At 33.9% G+C, this 16,603-nt stretch overlaps 1 protein-coding gene across 1 annotated transcript; it reads left to right on the forward strand.

Moving 5' to 3' along the window:
• The first annotated feature begins 4,707 nt into the window (after positions 1 to 4,707).
• On the forward strand, positions 4,708 to 15,709 carry LOC105348041 (uncharacterized protein DDB_G0283357). Its single transcript, XM_011457298.4, has 4 exons — positions 4,708 to 4,837; positions 6,704 to 6,853; positions 9,093 to 9,185; positions 9,329 to 15,709. Exons 1-4 carry the CDS (start codon positions 4,799 to 4,801, stop codon positions 14,717 to 14,719), a joined length of 5,673 nt encoding a protein of 1,890 aa, XP_011455600.3. The 5' UTR covers positions 4,708 to 4,798; the 3' UTR covers positions 14,720 to 15,709.
• Positions 15,710 to 16,603: the final 894 nt, after the last annotated feature.

Here is a 16,603-nt window from a genome sequence, read left to right on the forward strand (position 1 = left end):
ATGGGGTGGGAGGGGGAGGGGGAGAATAAATAAGCAATAAAAAATGAAAAGAAAGGAGTGTAAGGAAAGTCAGTGGTACCCATTTTGATACATTTTTTATACAATGTGTACATTTTTACCTATACATTTACTTAAATCTGTTTGTACTTTTTATGTAAAAATGGATTTTATCAAATAATAGTAAGTTATTTTGAAATGTTAGTTTATCACTTCCAAAAAGTAGATTCTTAATTGTGATTGGTATGGAATTGTCGTTCATATAATCAAATAGAGATTTTCTTTGGGAGGCATATGATGGACAGTGTAAGAAATAATGTTTAGAGTCTTCCACTTCAAGAGAGCACTTCTGACATAGTGGAGAAGCAATAAGGTGGTGTGAGTAAAGGTCAGCATTTAAGTTACTACTGTTATTTCTCAACTGACAATGCCAAATATTTTCTAATCTTTTGCCATGGTTAAATAATTTAGGCATATACAGTTTTTTACTATTAATATTTTTGAGGCTGTTCTTAAATGCTGAAACTGTAGTTATATTTTTTGTATTTTGAGGTAGATTGTTCCACAATATAATTGTAGATGGTATAAAACTATTGAAGTAAGATGTTGTTCTTGCAACAGGAGTGCGATAGATGAAATTGTTTCGAAGATTGTAGGTATTATGTGGGGGGAAACATTCACCAACAATATTAGATAAGTATTCAGGGGTATAATTGTTTAATATTTTGAACAATAATATTAATTTATGGTTATTTCTACGTTTCTTAAGTGTTTCCCAGCCTAATTCCTGATATAGGTATTGTTTAGACGAGTTTCGTCTAAGACCAGTAATTATTCGTGCAGCTTCAATCTGTATACTTTCCAATAAATTACTTTGTTCATCTATACAATTGTCCCAGACTACATCACCATACTCTAACACAGGGCGAATAAATGCAAAGTAAATTTTAATCAATGATTCCCTATTTATTTTATATTTAAGTATGCGTAGCATGTTCAATCTTTGGCATGCTTTTTCGTAGATATTTGATATATGATGTGACCATCCCCCATTTGATTGCAAAGTAAGTCCTAAGTGACAATGATTATTTTTTTGGATTATATTGTTTAAAGTGTTACCAAAAGAGACCTGGGGATGGGTTTTTTTCTTTCTGGAAAAGTTAACATTTATTGTTTTGTTTGGATTAAAATCCACCAGCCATTGATTAGACCACTGTTTGATTTTTTCAAGATCAGCTGTTAATGATTTAGCTGAATTATTATCATTATCATCAACTACTACAAAAAGTGATGTGTCATCTGCAAAGAGTCTTATTTGGTTGCATAAATTTTCAACAATATCATTAATGTAAATAAGAAAGAGGAAGGGTCCTAACACTGACCCCTGGGGTACTCCTGCATTAGTGGTTTCAATTCCTGAGGAATAGCCGTCGATGACAACCTTTTGTGTTCTATCAGTAATATAGTTTTCTATCCATCCAAGGATTTCTCCTCTGATTCCATATTTTTGTAATTTATAGATGAGACCTTTATGCCAGACCTTATCAAAAGCTTTTGATATATCACAAAATATGAACATAATATCTTTACCTTTATCAAGGTTAGATATTATAATATTATAAATTTCAGTAAGCTGATTAATAGTGGAATCAGAGGGCTGAAATCCTGAATGGTTTTTAAATAAAAGATTGTGGTCCTTCATATAATTGTGCAGGGTTTTTAAAAGATTTTTTTCCAGTATCTTACATAAGGTGCATGTGAGTGCAACTGGTCTATAGTTTGAGGGGTCCTCTGGGTTGCCCTTGTTCTTATATACAGGTGTAATATGTGACAATTTCCATATAAAAGGTAATTCTTGATTCTGAAGTGTAAGGTTAAATAATTTAGCGATTGGATGTTTGATTGAAGGTATGATATTTTTAAGAATCTTAGGTGAGATACCGTGTGGGCCTGGAGGTTTGGTGATATTTAGATTTGATAATTGATCAACAACATCTTTGGCTGTGATGTTAATTCTTTCTATGCTGTGAGGGGGCCCTGGGCCCTGAGGTGGAAGCCCGGGTTCATTAGTTGTTTCTATATGTGATATGCTTGCAAAATGTTTGTTAAGTTCTGATGCTTTATCTAGCTACTGGGTGTATATGTATTTTACCATTTGAATTTATTGGAGGTGGTACTTTTTTTTTATTGTTACACTTTGATAATGATTTAACTATTCGCCACCATTTACCAGGAGGAATTGATTTATCTAGTATTTGTGATGTAAGTTTACATAAATAAATTAACTGAATGATTAGATTTAATGAAAATAGTAAAGCAAATAGTCCCACCAACTTATCAACAAGGTTGCTAACCGCTTTCCCGTTTTTTCAGTACTTTGATTTACTTCCTGATAAGAATATTATTTAAAACTCACAAATTATTATAATAATTTCCTCCACCGCCTTAGAATGGACCTTGTCCTTTGACTGTAGAAACTAAAAAGCCCTTCAACTAGAGATAGTGTGTTCCATGTTTGATTGAAACTTGCTCATTGGTTGGGAAGAAGCCGAAAATATGAAAAATAAGTTAGCAGACAAAGGTTGACATGCAAATAGAAAAGATTTAAACCTTCGGTTCAGGTGAGCTAAAAGCTCTGCTGCTTAAAACATTTATATACTCTCCTGTGATGGTACGTTATTTCATTTGAATTATCCTATAAACCAACTATGAATCAAATCATGTCTGACTGTGGTTTACCGCATAGCATGAATTCATCAAATTTGAGAGAGAGAGAGAGAGAGAGAGAGAGAGAGAGAGAGAGAGAGAGAGTCAATATATTGCAATTAAAATACACTAACCAATTAATCTTGACCAATCGATGTTTTTTACCGAATGTATTTATATGTAGGTGATGAGTTGCAGCTATTCTTTCGTTGAACCGATTACAGAAGTTTTACTGCCTCGCCTATGATAATGGAATACTCCTCTGTTACATTAATTTCATTGGTATTCTGGTCACATTGATGTACATGTGTATTTGTTTTCAAATAAGGAAACTATTAACTTGTTTGCTTGTTACAGCCTGAATGTTTTAAAACCACATTCCAGATTATGAAGCGAATAACAGCTAAGTTAATCAGCATAAATCTACAGCAACGACTATCTTATATGAGTCTTGTCTGAGAGATGCTAATATCAGAAATTTGATAATGTAATTCAATTTAATTATTTGTGATACACGTACAGTGAAATTTAATCTACTTTGAAAATAAAATCATGAAACAAAAAGTGAATTGAACCAAGATAAATAAATACTATATAAAAAATAAATAAATAAATACGGTGCTCATGCGTAGCAATTCTTTTTTTTTTTTTATTGCAGAGACTTGTTTTGTGCGGGTTTGTAACCAAAGTTGACCAAAGTGGTTGATGAATTTTCATTTTTCTAATAAAAATATACATTACAGCTTATAGAAATATACATCAATTCAGAAATGCACTAAATTTACATATTTAGTGACACATTTTATGAAAACCCAAATAACAGTTTTAAAAGGTATATCATTTTATCCCTAACTTTCAATTTTTTCTTACTTGTTTTATATTTTGAAAGTGTTGAAATTAATAGTTTTCAAAAAATACTGCAGTAAATTTTCATCATAATTTTTTTTTCTTTTTTATTTCTTTAAACGTCATTCTTTCTATTATGAATATTTTTCATTCTTATATAAAGAGAATAAGACGATTACATATTAGCTAATTCAAAATGAATTTCAGAATTTGCTGAAAAGGAAAATGAATGGATTAATTTCAAAAATATATTTCAATACCTTAAAGTAAGGAATTAAGTAAAGATATAGAAAGTCAGTCAATACGTACACTGTTCGTGAATACATAATAATATCGAAATCACTTGTCGATGTCACCATTAAATAGATTTATATATATTACACACGGACTTCAGATTTTAAAAATTAAAATTGCATTACAGTGATTACACGTAATGTGTAGTTATAGTGTTCCCTTGTATGATATAACCTTACGATTTAACATGATTTCGGAAATATTAATGTAATTATAAATCGCCCATCCTGTCAATATCTTTTATATCGTTGCTTTATTATTATATTTTAGGGAGTGGGCTAAAATAGGCTGTGACTGCTGCCCAATCCCATTCAATATGTTAGATTGAATAAAAATATTGTTTAAATCAAAATATCTTTAATTGAAAGTGGCCACCTGGTGAAAAACACAATTATTTATGAATATAAAAGCATTTTACTGTACAATTTGCAAGTTGCCTTTTTAATGTTTTGTGTGATATTGTACTCGCCCCTTATTACCAGACAATGGTGCATTACTTACAATAATAATGCAATATTATCACAAATTAATATTCCGTTGCACTGCAGAATAAACAAATCAAAATGCTGTTATTACACTAAATTATCATAAAGATAATTCTGATCCGGGTTTCATTTGAAAACATATTTGTCACATAACATAATACATGTATATTATGTATATTATACAGCATTGACATCTACTGATGCAAAGCATAAAACTGTTTTTTCTATTGCATAAAACTTTTTACAGGTTATGGATCTCAGCCAATGAGAGAGCGCGCACTGACGCCTGACTGGCTTGTGCCAATTGTCATGCATGACCACTCGCTCTTTGACCAAGAATCCGCCCTCCCGTCTATATATATTACTTAGTACCAGACCAGGTATAGTCAGGTAATTGAGACGATTTGGCGTTAATGTGTGGTGTTTCGAGCTTTGAGAGAGTGTGACCGCTTTTGTTCTTTACTTATTCGATGGGCCAGTTTAAGGATCCAGAATTAGCCTTGGCGAAGGTGAGATTTTCTAATCATTTAATAAAATATCATAAGCATTAATACTATGCATTGCAGTTTGATTTTTATCAATTCAAAAAAATTGGAAGGAGGGGGTTAAATTTGCATTGTAGATTTTAGTTAGAATACTGGTACATTTTTTTCTTTGCTATATCTAAATGTGTGCAATTCCTCTAAAAATGAAGGAATATCAAATTTTAAACTGTAGTTATTAGTTATAAGAACACCATATTTGGTATCATCTAATGTGTACGTTTTCTGTGAAAATGATACACAAAATATTTATTAAATATATTTTGAAACTATAATTGGTGTGATTACTTTAAATTGGTAGGATACTAATCATTTGGTATCAATATATGGATGTAAAATCATAATTGCGCATTTCAAGAAAATAGGATTAGCAATAAGTGAAAGAAAAGGACCATAATTTTATATTATATATAAATAGCTGATTGTTAATGCACAAATCTTTCAATTTCTGTTCAAATGCATGTAATTATATAATATACACATCCTATTTAAATATTCACACGGAAAACAAATATGAAAGGGCATATAACTAAGACTTCAGTACAAAGAAATGCAGATAGAACAAAGATAAATATATCAATGAATTCAAATAACTACGTGTATATAATTGGTTATATATAATCAATGAAAGATTAATTACTTTGCGCTTTTTCTTTTTTGTGTGTTTCCCTTTTTCAGCTTAATTTAATTTACTTCTGATATTGAATATGTTAAATACATGTAAGGTGTTTGGGCTAATGCGCTTCTTACAAAACTGTTACTTTCTTGCAATTCTTCTATATAGGAAACACAACATGTTTATCCAAAAGAAAAACAGCAACCCTTCACAAGTTATAAAACAACATGAATATCATCATCACAAATAACAAATATTTGCGTTTCAAAATAAAAATCTGCTTAGACGACAGTCCACATCGAGATCATACTTCCGCTTTTACTTTGGAACCCAAGGAAAAAAAATTGTTTTGTGGTCTACGATTTTTTTTGAACACGAAGACAATTTTCTTGTCGACAGAGAAAATCACAACTCTGCTGGCTTGTTGGTGAGAACTCTTTGGTCTTTTTGCGTGGTATTCGATGTGGCACCTTTTGTAACGTCCCTTGTATATGATGCATAACGGTGTTCTGTGGTAAAATTACTTAATTTGTTCACCTGTAAAGCATCCAGGTAACAAAATTCACATCAAAGGTGTGCGCAGACAAGTGCACAACGAAACATTAAGTAAGTGAAGAGATTGGGAAAGGAGAAGATACAGTTGTAGTGGGGGTAATTTATAAGGTGATTAACCGCCATTAACGCTTAATTAACATACCGATTATCTTTGTCAGATTAATCCACAAAACGATCTCGACATAATCACCTTGAATCTGTCTAATTACCTCTAAAATATGACTCGCGATCATCTCTGACAGCTTCAAACAATTAGTTGTTCATTAGCTATCATAAACCTTTACCATTAGAGAAAAAAAAAATACAATTTATGAGGAGGATTCAAGAAAATTTTGATTTCTTTTCCGCAATCTAAATCTTATCCTAATATTAACATACCAAACATTTCAAGCGACAGTAAATATTCAATATCGTGGCCACAGAGAGGTCTAATCTGTAGAAATAAAAAAAGCAATATATCAAAATAATATTAATCAAAAACATGATACGTAACATGTTTTATTCTAAATAAATGTTGATTTATTAGAGAGTGTCATTGTAATACAGGAATTTCATGAAGACTGAGCGTTCATCATAAAAAAAACTGTACGTCTATAATAAATATAAATAAATGAGAACCAAATTTTGTTCTACTTAAAAATACGACCGTTTTTATTTTTCAGGAGGTAATTCTCCAAGCGCAGGCGCAGACGACAAAATGGGTCACGATGACGTTGGTGCTTTCGTGTGTGGGGGTACTCGGGGTGACAGGGATCATGATGGGGGTCTACCTGTCCGGGAACCTTGGGAAGGGAGACGATTCAGATGATTCAGTGAGTAGTTTTCAGTGATATTCAAATTGTTCATTTATATGCAATTTTTCATATTGAATGACTTGGATTACTCTAACTCAAAACTTAATCTAAAGTATATTTGTAATATTGTTAATGTCACATCAAAATGTTTCCAATTAAAAGTACTAATTTTCTTTTCTTTTTTATAATCTACAACATTGTGTTTATTATGCCTTCGCCTATAATTGTATTTGTCATATGCATATCGCAGATATGAAAATGAGATGCGTAATTGTACAAACTTGTGTCACAAAACAAGAGACAATGCTCGATGAGACTTTAAACAAACAAATATGAAAACGGCAAACGGTCATTGGTTAAGAATAACCTATAGATATTTCTAGCCTATACAAAGAAAACCTATGGTCAAGCAAAAACCTATATATATGTATCGATCAGGAAGCTATCACCTGTGTCTAGCACGACCAATCAAAGATGTGGTGGTTTCACGTCTGTTGTAGGACATCAATACACACAGACAGGGCCATATTGCCACGAAATCGGTCTTTATTTGTCCTTGATGATTTACAAAGATATTGATGAGTAATATATTATATCGGGATCACGGTGATTGGTTTATTCGCAATGAAGACCCAAAATGCATTGTGGATTTAGCATGAATCAATACGATTTGGTAGATCTTTAAAAAAAAGCATGCAGAAAACCAAGTAAGATTAAGATTCGAAATATGCTTAAGATATTTTTATATATGAGTCAATTACACGTTCTTGTTCAAAATGCTTACTCAAAATAAAAAAGGTGTAAACGTTACAGTATAGAACAAACACATTTATATATGCCAATTTGATCGAGAAGAGTTAAACTTTTTACATTTGCACGAAAATTCACTATATATCGCGGCCAAAGTCAGCAACAAAAAAATAAGCTGGGGGTGGGGGTGTCAAAGTTTAATGAATGCTGCTGCGTGCTACCTAATAAAGAATAGGAACTGTGCTGCTTCATTGTGGATTCTAGCAGTAATTTGACAAACACGATTTATCCTGTCTGACGTTGTTTTCTGGGTTCTGTTTGCATAAAGTAAAGGTCATTACCTTATCATTACCAAATTAGGCATTTAATTAGTTTCTGTTTACCGAAATAAATGCAGCGACTTGCAGTGATAGACGTGTCAAGATTGCTTAATCATTTCTATATGACAAAATATGACAACAAGAGAAATAAATATTATTTTTCATCATTCTCATTACTCATAAATAATGCAGAAGAAAATCATTTTGATTTCAATTTAAGCAGGAGGAGACACAAATTTATTTTTAATCTTGTTAAAAATTATCATTATGGCAATGAGTTTAACAGATCTGATATTAAAAAATATATAGAGTAATATTCTGATTCGTTTTGACCCGAATTACTAATTATAAATACTGCATATATAGATACATAAACAATAACACAGGGGCTTAGAGCGAGATAAGTAAGTGTCCCTCGAGGTTTCACCAGACATGGTTGTATGCACCGAGAGGCGTCGCCTTTACCACCCCCACAATACACACCGACAAGATTTATCAATCCCGACTAATTAAGCCATTACCTAGGTTGATATTTTTCGTGCATTTAAAACGCAGACGTGTTCATGTTCGACAAGCAATATGAATTAAATGCCTCAATGTGTTACCTATCGGTATAATAGTAAAATACACTTATTTTGAAAACTACTTCAGCTATGGTGAACGTTCATTTGTTTGATATAACGCTAGTTGTAAAATGTTGTCTTCTAATTGCATACGATCATGGTTATATCTAAAGTCACTCTAGTGACCCGCTAGCTCGCCACGCTGTGTGCCTGTTCTCACAATCTTGTGTCTACTAAATATAAACATGACAACTACATGCACGGTGATGAACGCTTTATTCCTCTCATTAGTCGGTCATATTGGATTTTTCTGTGATTGTTTCGCTGAAAACGGTTTTGCCTTTGAAATACTTATAGTCTTATTATGTATTCATTCTTAATGAAAAGTATCAGAACGAACACCTTTATTGTTATTAAAGGGTATGAATATACATGTAAATACATCTAAACATATAACATGATCAAAAATGAAGGAGTGACGGGAAATTTGAATCTGAATTATGTTTGATTTTGACTAGGGCTTGACTATCCGACATTTAAGAAAGTTAAATTATTATATCATAAACCATTCCAAATTTATCCTAAAGGGAATTTCAATGACATTTAGATTCTGTTTCTTTACAGGTCAATCTTCCCGTATTATCACAAGCCATGAAAGGAGCCAATTTGGAGAGCGACGTATCACAGAATCACTTGGATCTCAGTTTATCAGACCCTGTAAGCTGAATATGTCATTGAATTGTCATTTGTATTAAAATCGATGAATAGAAAAGACTGCATACTCTACTTCAAAGGATATCATAATTTGATAATGCAATTATGCAAGCCAATAAGAATTGTTCTTAAAATTTGTCTTACAGATTAAAGCACCCAATCCATTGCATTCCACAACGCCTCATTCTGATGATGACGACGACCAACATTCGCTTTCCAGTTTGAATAAGCTGGATGCAAAACAGGATGACAAAGGTTTTCTAGCTAGTCAACTGAATCACTTGAACATGATAGGAAAAGAAATGCTAATGCTTCCGCATTTAACCCGAAAACCAAACGCAAAACCAATTATTTTACCACCACCTGCAACAAAAGAAGATATAACGACATCACTTCCCGTGGAAAAACTTACAGTTCCCGCAAATACAGCGCCGATGCCGAATGCTGTTACCTTTGACACAACGATAAGGGACTTCACCATCTCCTCGAACATTAACTCAATCACGAACAATTTTCTTGGTGATGTTCGGGACACGCTTCACGAGAGTTTCTTTCAGCAACTTTCTCCAAATAATTATGACGATAATAGCTATGAATTCAACAGTCAAGAAAAGACAAAGATATCAGGAGAAGATTCGGACCAAGAGGTATCGGTAGAAGACAACACATCGGAAGAGACTTCAATTAGGGAAACACCTGGCACAGTCAAGGATGAGAGCAGTTCGAAAGAGCAAGTCAACTCTGGGGTAATTTCGTCCGAAACTCAAATTGATGAGCAATCGTCAACGGAAAATGCAGACGATAAATCATCTTCAGAGGAACAAACTGCAGATGATTCAACTGGAGAGGATACCGTTGTAAATAACATATTGGCTACAGATTCTAAATCATCGGAAAATCAAAGCAACGACGAACAATCAGAAGCAAGCAAAGAAAAAGATTCGTCATCAGAGGAGGATAGCAATGAAAAACAAATATCAAAAGAAACTGACGATAACAGTGATATGTATGAAGGCAAGGACATATCCACACAAGATAATGGCAGTTCAAACGAAGTAGAAATAATAAAACAAGTAGAACTAGATTATGATGACAGTTATGAATTTGAAAACATTCTCACTGATGAGAAATTTAAATCATTTGTAGCTACATCTTTAACCTTACCTGAGAAGATAAAATCCACAGAAACATCAGAGAGTAGTGCTTTATCTGTTGAAAATGACAAAATTTCTAGTCACGACAGTTATGACTCAGCTGAACGAAATTCGGCAGGAAGAATTGAAATTGAGGGCAAAGACGCAAATGCAGACACATCAAATAGCTATGAGTTTAATTCTGCTGAGGCATCAAATAGTGGTGATCATTCTCCCGAAATAGCAATTGAAGTTTTAGAGAATAGAAACTCTAAACAGAGAGACAGTGAAACCATAGACAGCGAAAATGTCTCAGATAAAGTAAAATTATCTCTAGGCAATAAACATGGAAGATACAGTTATGAAGAAATAAGTTCAAAGTCTGCTAGTGATGAATCAGTTGCCACTGATCAAACAAATGATAAAAACCAACATGATAGTGCAGAATCCACTATCGAAAATAAATCTGATGAAAGCGAGAACTCATCAGAAGAACTTAAAGTCAATAGCAAAGAAAACGACAAGCAGGAGTCTGGAATAATTCAAGACGACACTTCCAGTGAAAGCAATGAAGATTCTGATTCCATGGAAAATGCGTCCAAGAAAGAAAGCATTGAAACTGTTTCTAACAGCAAATCAGAGAAAAGTTCTGAAACAGTGGAAAACAAGGAAAGTAATGAAGTTTCAACTCTTACAGAAACCTCAAAAAGTGACGAAGATTCTTCGATCGAAGTTAATTCGAATGAAAATAGCATCGCAAAATCTGACATTTCACATGATGAACATTCAGACAGTGCTGATAAGTCATCTTTGATAAACTCTGAGTCGGAAGAAAGCAAGGAAGATTCGGAGCAAGACAGCAAAGAAAACAGTAGAGATAATGTTGATAACTCAAGCAATGACCACTCATCGGACGACAGTAACAACGATGAACAAACAGAAGAATCGTCTCAACATTTCGAGCAGACATCAAAGCAGAGTGAATCTGTCGACAGCTCCTTGCTTAACATGGGCATGAAAGGTACCGATGATTCATCTGAAGAGAACAGCAGCAACAAAAAAAGCACTGAAGATATTGATGACAATTCAAAAGCTGGAGGAACATCAACTGAAAGTCTTGGCAAAGACGTAATAGAATCTGAGACAAGTGGAAGCTCAAACAACGATGATACTTCTACCGAAAGTGGTGAAGATTCTATGATCAATATGATTCTAAATATTGAAAACAAATCAAGCAATGATAAATCACAACTTGATGATTCGAACGAAAATGATAATAATGTTGATAGCGAGAGTAAAGAGAGCGTTTCGTCTGAGCTTACCGCTACGGTGCAACAGACTCAGTCCTCTTTCCTAGAATCAAAAGAAAAAGGCAATGAAGGTTCTTCTGAAGAAAGTACCGTGATCAGTGGCAGTCAAAACTTTAAACTCAGCTCAAATGAATTCAGTACTAACCAGTCTGAAAAAGACGAAAGTGAAGAATCTGAAGACAGTGAAGAGAAAAGTAATGAGAAGAGCGAATCAGTAAACGATGAACACTCAGAACAAGATGACTCAAGTCAACACTCAAATAAAGATGACTCAAATCAACACTCAGATCAAGATGAATCTAGTCAACACTCAGAACAAGATGACACAAGTAAACACTCAGAACAAGATGAGTCAAGTCAACACTCAAATAAAGATGACTCAAGTCAACACTCGGATCAAGATGACACAAGTAAACACTCAGAACAAGATGAGTCAAGTCAACACTCAGAACAAGATTACTCAAGTCAACACTCAGAACAAGATGACTCAAGTCAACACTCAGAACAAGATGACTCAAGTCAACATTCAGAACAAGATGAATCAAGTCACCACTTAGACCAAGATAACTTGAGTCAACGATCAGAACAAGATGACTCAAGTCAACACTCAGAACAAGATGACTCAAGTCAACACTTAGAACAAGATGAGTCAAGTCAACACTCAAATCAAGATGACTCAAGTCAACACTCAGAACACAATGAATCAAGTCAAAATTCAGATCAAAAAGCTTCAAATCAACTCGTAACACATGATAAATCAAATCAACACTCAGAACAAAATGACTCAAGTCAAGATTCCGAACAAGGTGAATCTAGCGAAGGCGGTGCAAAATCAACCGAAAACATGGCTTCCAACCTCCAAGAATCGAGCGAACATAAGGAAAAAGACGAATCGTCGAAAGAAAAAACAGATGAAGGGAAAGAAGATGATTTATCAAATGAAACATCAGATGAGTCAAACAATTCAAAGAATCCAGATCGTTCTGTTTCGAAAGAAAATAAAAAGATTTCATCACGGGACACAACAGAAAGCGACGAGTCGACGGAGGAAACCAGATCGCAAAATGCCGCCAGTGCCTTAGAAAATAACTTTGATCATGTTGATTACAACTACCTTAATCCTTTCACATCACAATATTCTGATCTTTACAGTTCTTTATATTACGATTCTTATTATGATGATTTACTTAAAAGTGGAAATGATCATAAAAATTCTCAAGAGACCACCGATTCCGATGATACCAAGGTATCGGCTAAAGTTAGTTCTAAACAAGATGAATCTGGTGAAAAATCAAGAGAGTCTAAAGAATCAAAAGATCCGTCAACACAAAATGAGGTCAGGCGACCCGGTAAAAAACAAAGTAGTGATGAGATTATAGAAGAGGCAGCAGGAGTACCATTGAGTAATGCAGGGGACAACTACTACGATGATAATATGTATTTTGATTTACTTGGTGGGCTTCTCGAAAAAAGCAGAATGAAAAGCAATTACCAGCAAATGTCTAGTACTGTCTCTAACGATGAACATCAGTCATCTGACGAAAGAATGGAAAACATAAACAAGGATGACAGCCAAGAAGACGTTCCGATTCGTGCAGATAGCCGAGATGACAGCTCAGAGACACAAGATTCAAATGGTGCAATTTACACCAATCCTTGGGCAACAGTGCAGCATAACCAGAGAGAAGAACCAGAAGATGCTATGTCACAATTCTTTAATTTTGCTGCCACACGAAATCCAATGGAAAATGGTGTCATCCATGGAATCACCAATGGATTTGATGGTGTTATGACTACAACAAGGCCAATCGTTCCTGCAGCTGATTACTACGACGATGATGAAGATTCTCAACGTGGAAGATCTTTAGGTTTCGTCGGCGCCTCAGATGATCAACATGGTGGTATTTCTTCGTTGCATAACGGGCATGTTCAAGACAATACTTATACGCATAACCAGCACTTTTCGTTGAATAATGGCAATGCACATTCAGGGAATATTGGAGGTGGCATGTTTTCAGGAAATCAAAATTTCGGACTTTTCGATCATTTTGAAAAAACTCTAACGAATATCCAACAAAATATTCCATCTTTAAATAATGACCAATCTTTTTCATTTTCCGGTTTTAACCAACAAACAGAAAATGGGGGTTCAAATAATGGCCATTCACAAGATTTTGTACGTCATATAGATGGTTCAGTATACAACAATGGAAATTTTAATGATAACCAATGGCCGATGCAAGAAAACAATTTCCAAGGAGAATTGAATCAAAACTTGCATCAAATTGAACCTCATCAGTGGAACCCACACCACACAAGAAACGAACAATCTCTAACAGAAAGTATTCCAGCCACAGAAAACAGTCTACAGACAAATTCCTTATCTGCCACAGGATTCGATCTCTTATCAAGTTCTCCATCCGCCACAGGAAGTGGCCTTTCGCCAAGTATTTCGTCCCACACATCAAATGAACATTTGCCAAGTTCTTCATTCACCCCTCAAAACTCGGGGAGCGAGCATTGGTCAACGGGTGATATGCAAGCCTCACCAATGGAAGCCAGTCGACAAGACAGAAACATATTTCTGGATCCACAAACTAATTACTTCAGTAACAGTGTGCACAGAAGCGCATTTGTAGCTCCAAACGACCAGTTAGACTTTAATATAAACGTCAATAATGGAAACAACCAGATGATTGCAAATCAACCTACAATCAACAATCAGCCTGTTTCGCACGACCAACAATTTTACCACGATAACAACCAATTTTCCGTTCAGAGTGGTAACGGTGCGTCTTTTGGAATGGTTCAAAACATCCCTGCTTCATCCCAGCAGATGCACATCACTAACGAAGATAGCGAGGAAAGAAATGATGAATCATTTTCAGGTTCACACAGATCATCTTTATCATCAAATGTTCAGCCTTCAAATGTCTATAGAAATCCGTATGCTGATGATAATTTCGATGATGACCATCATGAAAGTCATCAGTACGCTAACCATAATCAGGAAAGAACAAATAACCATAATGGTGATGAAAACGATGACAGCAGTGAGAACAATAATGAAAATGACGACGACACAGATCGATGAAAATAATTATGCTGACGTTCGAAATGCATATATTCGCGATTTTGGCGTTTTCTCGTATACAAGTTAAAGTTGTAAAAACGTCAAATGAGGAACTGAGATAAAGTGCAATCAAATGTACATATAGCGCCAAGTCGCGTTCTGGACTTCCAAGCTGTCATGTCCTCCAAGACATTTCTATGTTGACCTACCACGATTTGAATTTATACCAGAAAATTTTTGCAAGTGAAGTATACTAGTAGTACAACATTATGCCCTATTTCTACGCACTCATTTGAAACCTGGTAAAAAAAAATATGACTAAAAATAGCACTTTTTGGTTAAATTAAATTTAACGAAATGTACAGTGGATGTCCAAAAATTATCTTATCGAATCAACTGCTTCTTTGATGACAATCATTGCACGAGTTTTCATATTAACTTTGATTTTGCTGCGTTTTGTTCATGTCTCTTATTTTCAACGACATGAATTGGCGGGATATTTAATTGAGTCAGAATTATGTAAACATTTCTATTGGTTAGAGATATGACATTTGTGATCCTGTTATTATGCGCAGTATATTAATTTTTGTATACTTTTCTGATTTGTGACCAACATATTTGTTTTTACATGAACTTAGTTCCTGTACATTTAAATCATCCAGTTTGCCATACAGAACTCGTCCTCATAATCTATGTACATTTATTTGACTGCTAAATATGGATGAGTGTCTACGAGTGGACGAGTCGCTGATTTATAATTAACATTTGCCTTAATTAACTTTTATTTGTTTGGGACTTAATTTCCGCAAGATTTATGCGTACATTGATGACATTCAGCATCAATAAAATGTTTTATGATACGGTCAACTACGAAGAGAAAAAGAGTCTTAGTTTACCATTGTGTGCTTGAGAGAATGCATGTTATTTTTTATTATTGCCTCTTTCATTATTTACTGTGCTGGACACAAATTCCGTGGGTAAAATGAGCTGGTTTTGTTTTATCTACAAAGTTGTTATATTTATTTAAACATTAGATAAATAAAAATTTATACCTAATCTGTTTTGTCATTGTGCTTTTCATTGCCTATATATCAATATTCTCATCTTACATGAATCAGATGCAAAAATAAATGTTTTGAGTGATTTTAGTCATAAAAATGTTACCGTCCAATCAATTTACTTTAGTTTGCTTCTAGAAGTACATCCATCAACTCAACCAGGTGAAAAACTCGTTTAACCAATAAACGCAGACGAAAAGAGCATTATAAGCTGAAAGTGATTACTCAATAAAACTTTATTGAACTGTGGTCGCATTCAACATAAATATTTTAAGTTTATCAATTCCACGTAAAGTGCATGCAGAATATTTAAAGTTCAATTTCATTTTTATAGCCCCCCCCCCCTAAAAAATGTATTTATAGATGGAGTTCACATAACCCTGTGTGTTAAGAGTGTATAAATAATTAGAAAGAGTTTGAATTTTTTGAAAAGGAAATAATTATATAGTTTACATTCATAAACCACAAAAAGATTTATGGGTCAAAAAAATATTCAAAAATTTTAAAATATTCATTTATGACAGAAATTGTTATCTTTCGCTTATGTAATTATTTTTCACAAGACAGTAATTGCAGCAAGTATCCTGAACAGAATATAGATGTAAAAGCAACTAAAGACGCAAATTAAAGGTGTCGTAGGCTTGAATTGATTTTTCATGTTTCATTTAAGCAACATTAAAAATATCTTTTTCTGCATTTACTTTGCTTAAAACAAGTGGAAAGATTATTACAACAACTTATATCTCTTTATTAAATACACCTAAAATATATGTGTGTGTGACTGCGGTTAGGGTTGGGGGTGCTGACCTGAACTGCTTGCTGTTCCCGCATCATTTGTTTCAATAAC

This window comes from Magallana gigas, chromosome 9 (genome assembly GCF_963853765.1).
Source record: "Magallana gigas chromosome 9, xbMagGiga1.1, whole genome shotgun sequence".
NCBI classification, from domain to species: Eukaryota; Metazoa; Mollusca; class Bivalvia; order Ostreida; family Ostreidae; genus Magallana; species Magallana gigas.

Coding starts and splice junctions, on each gene's coding strand:
- LOC105348041 (XM_011457298.4), top strand. CDS start 4,799: ATGGGCCAGTTTAAGGATCCAGAATTAGCCTTGGCGAAG. Junction 4,838..6,703: donor CAGAATTAGCCTTGGCGAAG/GTGAGATTTTCT, acceptor TTTATTTTTCAG/GAGGTAATTCTCCAAGCGCA. Junction 6,854..9,092: donor GAGACGATTCAGATGATTCA/GTGAGTAGTTTT, acceptor GTTTCTTTACAG/GTCAATCTTCCCGTATTATC.